Source organism: Magallana gigas, chromosome 5 (assembly GCF_963853765.1).
Source record: "Magallana gigas chromosome 5, xbMagGiga1.1, whole genome shotgun sequence".
Taxonomy (NCBI): Eukaryota; Metazoa; Mollusca; class Bivalvia; order Ostreida; family Ostreidae; genus Magallana; species Magallana gigas.
Window position 1 is genome coordinate 38,459,800 of NC_088857.1, and position 7,459 is coordinate 38,467,258.

At 38.5% G+C, this 7,459-nt stretch overlaps 1 protein-coding gene across 3 annotated transcripts in view; it reads left to right on the plus strand.

Annotated features, from left to right (window-relative positions):
• LOC105337346 (B-cell CLL/lymphoma 9 protein) overlaps positions 1–6,829 on the plus strand; it is a 31,782-nt gene extending 24,953 nt beyond the window's left edge. For all 3 annotated transcript variants that reach the window (XM_011442030.3, XM_011442032.4, XM_011442031.4), the window contains exon 7: positions 1,188–6,829. In XM_011442030.3, the coding sequence (XP_011440332.3) occupies positions 1,188–4,460 (3,273 nt within the window). In that variant the 3' untranslated portion in view covers positions 4,461–6,829. The remainder of the gene's footprint in view (positions 1–1,187) is intronic.
• Positions 6,830–7,459: the final 630 nt, after the last annotated feature.

Here is a 7,459-nt window from a genome sequence, read left to right on the forward strand (position 1 = left end):
TAAGGAAATGATGACGTCAGGCTAACGTCGTAATGAAAATATAAGGTTTTGAGAAATCTTTTAAATCTTTAAAGTTTTTTTGCCAAAAATTGGCCGAGAACACATACTGATATTTTTTTATGAATTGATTTATAATTATCTCCTCTGTTTTTGTGTTGAGTATGATTAATTTCGTCTGAATCGTTTAAAAGTTTGGAGCATAGTTTTGTAATGCGTTTCTCGGTTAAAATGTGCATTTTACTATATATTTCATTGAAATTGCGTTGCTTGATTTTATTAATGACACTGTATTTGAAACACAATAACATTATTACCGCGCAGACGAATCTTAAATAAATTTTAGAAATAAAACTTTAAAACCTATGGATCACGTGGACAAATTTTCAAGGTAGGTTTTCTCACAAGCAGGTAAACCCGCGAGCTACCTTAACTGCAATGTATGATAGAGCCAAAGACTCCGTTTTCGGAGTTGCTGTGGAATAATTTAAATTCCGTGGGGCAAATTTTCATGGATTTGGGGTGTTTTGCTTATTCGTAGGGATGTAATTTCCTGGATGCGGCTTAGATTTTCAGTTTCAGTAGCAAAGATAACTCTTTTTAAATTTGTTTTCGTTGAGGATGTAAATTCGTGGGGGAGGACTACCCACAAATACCATGAAATTTGAGCCACCACGAATTCTAGAGATTCAACACTAACTCTGTTTTCGGAGTAATGACTAGACTGTGTGTTGGTGTTTTGATTTACTATTGATCATTATCATTAAGTTGTGCATAGTTTTAGTGAATATGTTCTACAATCTCTCCATAAAACCAATTTGTCTTAGAGATGATATGTTAATGAAACAAATATCATTACATAATGGTGTCTATACAAGCCCATTCAAATCTCATTGTTTTCACCTGTCTAAATACTTTCATCTTTGATGCAATGATAAAGTACAAGGATTACTTTCTGTACAATATTTTTTTCTTGCTTGAAATATGAGATCGAATTCATCTTTTGATAAAAAGAAAAAATATTGCAAGCAACAAATACTAAGGTAGTGATACGTCGAAGATTAAAGGATTTTAAATTGTGTGAATAATAAAAAAAAAATTCATTGGTTAAAAAAACCCCAAAAACAGAGTTTCTGTCAATGACCAACATCAATAGTGGACACTAATTGGGTTTTTATTATATTTTTCAGAAGCATCAGATGAAAATCAACCCCTTTGGGGGAAATCCAGGAGGCATGCCTCCGCGTAACGTGAGACCAAACCTGGTCAAGAACCAGGCAGCCATGGGTGGACCCTTTCCCCCCAGTTCTTCAGTCGAACAGTGGGTTCAGCAGCAAAATGCTCAGCTGCAGGAACAGTATAGTTTCCCCCCTGGAATGAACTCTAGAAATGGAAATAATCCAGGGATGTCTCAGTGGCCAGGAGGCATGATGGGGGATGGATTTGATTCCAGTGTGATGGGGATGGGGGGTCCTCATAACCCAAGCTTAAGTCAACAGAAAGTGCCTAATGAAAACTTAACTCCTGAACAACTAAAGAAGCGGAAAGATGCCTTGCACAACTTACAAAAGATTCAAGAAATGTTGTTTCCTGAGCAACATCAGCCACCGTATGGACCTGGCCAAGGACAGGGAATGGGGGGAGGAATGATGCAGGATGGGATGCAGGGAGGTCCAATGATGCAACAGAACATGATGTCTCCACCCCATAAAAGAATGAATACACAGCAGAGCATGCCTGGGCATGAGATGATGCCTCAGCAAGGTATGATGGGACCTGATGGTATGATGGGTTCTCCAAATAGCATGATGCCAATGTCTCAGTATGGCCCTGGGCCAGGGCCATCATTCATGGGACCCAGAGGCCCTGGTCCACAAGGGATGCATAATGTAAGCCCAGCACAGCATGAATGGCAACGTCTGCAGCGTGAATTTTACATGGAGAAATCTCGGCGTCAAGGTATGGTTCAGCGCATGGGTCATCCTAACATAGAAATGTCAGGAAATGGACCTCCTCCACCTTCATACCAACACTCTATTGCTCAAAAACGTGGCTCTGTTAGTTCTACCTCCCCAAACTGTAATGGACCTCTTGGCTCTCCCCCAATGGTTTCACAGGGTGTTTTTGATTCACATGACATGTTCTCTCAAGGACCACGTAGGTCCTCCTTTGGATCTCTTGAACAAGGACCTGGGATGATAAATCCTGGGATGGGTTCCGGTGGACATTTTGATCCCATGATGCCCAACATGCCAGGATCTGGTGCAATGGCTCCTGGCATGTCTGGTCCAATGCATCCGCGACAGCAAAAGTCATCTCGTCGTAGCAGTTCATCTGAACTTCAACGTGTAGGCAATCCTGAACCTCTAGTTCCTGAGCTTGTCCCCAGTCGTCCATCATCAAGAACCAGCGTAGGAACTAGTGTGAGCAAGCCACCGCCTAGCTATGCACAACATGCACAATCACTGAAAAGGAAACGATCCGAAATCGAGGAGGACCTCTACAAAAATCTTCAACCTACACCTTCTCCTCAGCAAATCAATTACCTCAACCAGTTCGAAGGACAGGAACTAACAATTACAAAACAACTCAACTCTGCATATCGTGACCCCAATACACCAGAGAATCATGGGCCAGGGAATCAGTTTGGATCAAATCCAGTTGCGCACTCACCCATGCATATGAATTCAGGAACAAACAAAGGCCCCATGTCTAATTCTAGCCAGACATCGAGTGGAGGCCCTCTCAATAGCCCAGGACCCTGCCCGATGTCGGTAACTGGACCGAGTCCTCACTCTGGGGCCAACATGAGACTTTCACATTACGACCCACCACCTGTATCAAACTCTATAGCCAATAGTATGTCATCAACTAATGTTACATCTAGTGCTCCCCCTACCCCATCAAACAAATCATCCCTCTCCAACATCACTTCATCATCTCTCGCCGACTTAGCAAAAGGAGTAGAACATTTATCAAATCAAATGCAACAAAATATGATGCAGGGAGGACCTTTTCATAGTATTCAAATGCAAGGACAGCAAGCAACATCAAACACAAATACATCACAATCCTCAACGATTTCATCTGTGTCAACTGCAGAAATGTCCTCACAGACAAACACAACACCAAGTGTTAACAATACATATGTGAATGCCACCATGTCCATACAACAGTTGAATATCCAAAGTGTCAACGCCAGCCCTGGAGGGCAAAATTACCCAAATCCTCAAATGAGTGTGCAACAAATGAACATGGAGCAAATGGGAATGTCTGTGTCAGCTTCAGGACCAGGACATCCCAGCATGCCTCCTTCATCCGTGTCCATGTCACAGGGCCAAGCCATGATGGGCAATCCCAACATGGGGCAGGGAGACATGAACAAAATGCAGCAGCAACAGGCCTCTGTTCAAATGGGCAACAAAATGATGATGGCCCAGAATCAACAGAGTGGTCGTCCTGGATCTCCCAACATACATGCTGGCAATACCATGGGAAATGCCAGCGTTCAAATTCAGTCAAAGACCCCCAACACAATACAGTATCTTCCTGCCCATCCACCTGCTAATCAACCAAATGTACCCCAAAAACCTCCTGATCTCAACTTCATGCAAAGGTTTGCATCTCCAATGAACAACTTTGATTCAAAAGTACCCACCTCTAAAATGCAGTATTTTTCCAACCCCCAGGATCAAGTTATGAGGCCAGGGAGAATGTCTCCATTTTCAGGGGGACATCAAATGGGAGGAATGCCTCCACAACATATGATGCAGCGAGGGGGATCTGCAGGTCCAGAGTTCTCCTCTATGGGTCCTGGGGGACCTCCTATGGGAGGAATGAATGACATGATGATGAACAACATGGGAGATAACATGGGAGGTCCCATGGGGCCAACTATGGGAAATATGCCGCCAGGAATGATGCCAGGGCCAAATGAACAAGGAATGATGCAAGGAAACATGCGCATGTCCCCAGGGATGATGGGAATGGATCCTATGGGCCCTATGCCACATCCAAATTCACCACCATATGATATTGGACCCGAGCAAATGATGGGTCCTGGTCCAGGGATGATGGGGGGACCTATGGGGTCAAGGAGACCAGCTCGAGGGTTCCCACCAGACATGATGCCCGGAGGTAGAGGTCCCTCCTCAATGGAAATGATGCCTGGTGGAAGTTCTGCAGCACGATTATCAGCCATGAGCAACTTTGGACCATCCATGCAGCCTCATGGAGGACAGATGCCTCCTCATGGAGGAATGAGAATGCCTGGAGGGCCTGGGATGGGCATGGGTGGCCCACAGGCTGGAAACCCATCCTATACTGCCCAATATCAACAATTCCAACAACAGTTGTATTCTCAAGGACGTCCCAGACAAATGTCGCCCATGGAGGGCATGATGGGAGGGCCGGGCCCCGGTGGACAGTACATGGGCATGATGCCCAATATGCCCGGGCCATAGTTACCATATAATGCTGTTACATTATGAATTGTTGATCATGTGATTTTGTTTATTAAAATCATGTCTAACTTACAGTGAATTGACGACATTCAAGTCCTTTAAGGGTACATGTCTTGTTTCAAATCTGCTTGAGAAAAAGTCATCACAATCTAATTCTTGTTAGTCAGGGACCATAAAGATTATATATCAAACTATGTCTGCTAACTGTGAAAGGGTATGTGTATTCCTGTTTTGTTAGATTGCTGCATTGAAATGATTTTTCTACAAATTGTACACTGTTGAGGGCTGATATTCAAAGTTTACACTGCTATTTTGCCTGATGATGTTGAATATGGCCTGACTTTGTACTTATAGGTTGTGATAACGGACGTGTTTAATTTTATTTTCCTAAGTGCTACCAAATCTTGATTGTACAAATTTTTTTAATTTTTTTTTTTTTTTTTTTTTTTTACAAATGACAGTTCTTCTGAGATAAGAATGACAAAAGTTTTTTACAAAATACTCAGCATTTGTCACTGTTCTTTTGAACCCCTTCACTTCCTTTGATTTCACTGTAAGCAGGATGTCCAAATAGGTTGGGTTTTTTTTTAGTATGTGTTATTTTTGGAAAGAATAATTAGTTACTATCCATGAAATGGAAATGACACTGGGGACTTTTCATATGATGAACAATACAGGCATGTTTTGGGAAAACTGAGCATTTTTGTACGTTTTAAGTTCAAAGGACCTGCTGCAATATGTATACTTGTGATACAGTTGCACCGATAACAAGGGTACTTATCAAATATTTACAGGGTATAGCATGCTGTGTAGGAATATAACCATTGGAACTTTATGTTCAACAGAGGGGATTATGAACTTCTAGATATACTTGTAGATAAGTAGGATCTTTTTGGGGTAAAATTATATGCCCCTTGCTGACGATTATGCCCTCTGAATTTTTGTGGGTACCTGGGGAGAAATATAGCTTTAAGAGCATTCATTTCTTTTTGTTTTGTTTTTTTTTTTAACCAAAGAATAAGCTCTCTCTATTTTTTTTTATACACCAAATTGACTTAAAAATCAGTCTGAATTCTTTATTAGACAAACTCTCTCCAAGGATTTAAAATGTCTTTCATTTTTACATCAAACACAAATTTATGTTTACATTAATTAGTGATATTACAATAATATTTAATTATTTCTACATTGGGTGTGTTTTCAGACATTTTTAAACCATAAACATCGAAACAGGTTTTAATACCCTGCAAAGCATGACATAACATTTTGTGTGGTTGTTCATATATGTATATTTTTTTGTCTTAATTTTTTTTCCTGAAACTTACAAATTTTTTTTTCTTGTATATTTAATTAGAATTTCATTTTTGGGCTACACTTATGAACATTTTTATCAAAGACTTTATAGTTCTGATATAAATATATATATATATATTATATACATATGTATTATATCTTTGTCTACACATTGTAAATATGTCATGTACAGTTATTTTGTTTATTACGACATCATTTCATTTTGATGACAAACCTCCATCCAGACGTTTCATTACTGTATATAGGTCCCCATCATTTACTTAATGGTCTACAAAGAGCATATCATTTGATGTAGAAGGATTATATACTTACTGTTACCTATATCTGTTGTCAAGGAGAAATGACCTTGACCTTTGACTGCTCTGAAGGTCACTCGTGCAATACAAGCACCATAATGTTTAGACTATTTTTTGGTAGTTTATTGAACAAGTGAAGTATGTGTGAATTTTTGACAAAACAATGTGGCTTTATATTCTGACACGAGTGTTAGTTTTCTGATTTCTCTTTCTCTGATATGCAGAAAGCTAGAAAATATTCTAAGAAAAACAGTGTTTATCAAATACTTTCTCAAAATTTATAATTAATCTTTTCTTTTGAATGCAAGACATTTTAAAAAGGTCAGGTCACTGTTATTTATGAATTTTCTATTTTCTGTGGAATTTTTTTCTTCATCAAAACAAAAACAAAAATGGTTTAGAAGAGGGCTTTCACATGAAAAGGTGGTTTTAATATAGGAATGTTAAAAGTGGGGAAGTAAATGAAAGCATTGACCTTCTATTTTTGATACATTTTATATAGTTATATATCTGGACTGCTGATGATACACAAGTCTAACAGGATTAAAATAGGTCACGTCAAAATATGTGCCATGGATTCTTTCACAGACGACTGTTGACTGTTAAGTGAGTCATATTTCCTTTCTTGTCTGTTAATTTATTGTGAATTAGAATCTGTGGAGTGATTGTGTATAATTTTTCTACAAAGTGTTGATTACAGAAGAGACTGAATGTGGTTCTATGTAGGCAGTTTTTCCAACATTAAAATGTCATTCATAACATGCTTCTTTGCTTGTTATTTCATATGGCTATATATGCACAGTGTTTATATTAATGGGGACAAAATATTATATATATCTTTTAACCTGAACTAGTTATAGTTGCTTTAGGTGCTATGTTACTGTGAAATGAAATGACAGTTCTTGAAATTACAATTACGGAGGTATGATTGTCAACAAAGTAACCATCAGATCTGCTTTAAACTTTGAAGTATACACTTCACTATTTTTTACCATAAACTAGTATTTGGTATAGAAAAAAATTCAAATACTACAGCTATGAAAGTAAACATTTTCCTATATATTCAGAATTCTTTATCAAAAAAAAGGTAAATATAGCCTAAATATGGCCTCACCATCTATACTTCTAAGAATAAAACTTGCATCTGTGTCAAAACTATGGAATCTATGTTACTGAACATGAAGTATAGTTTCTTGTATGGAAGAAAATTTATTTTTCCCCAAGAATGAAAAGATTTAAAGCAAGGATCAAAAGGAAATAAAGAAATTGAAATTGGATAGAAGCAACGTATCATTTGTAAAAACTTATGCGATTAAAAAAAAAAATTTGTAGCGACATTTAAGTCAATCCTGGCTGTAAATGAGCTAAATTCTCAATTTTTTATCAACT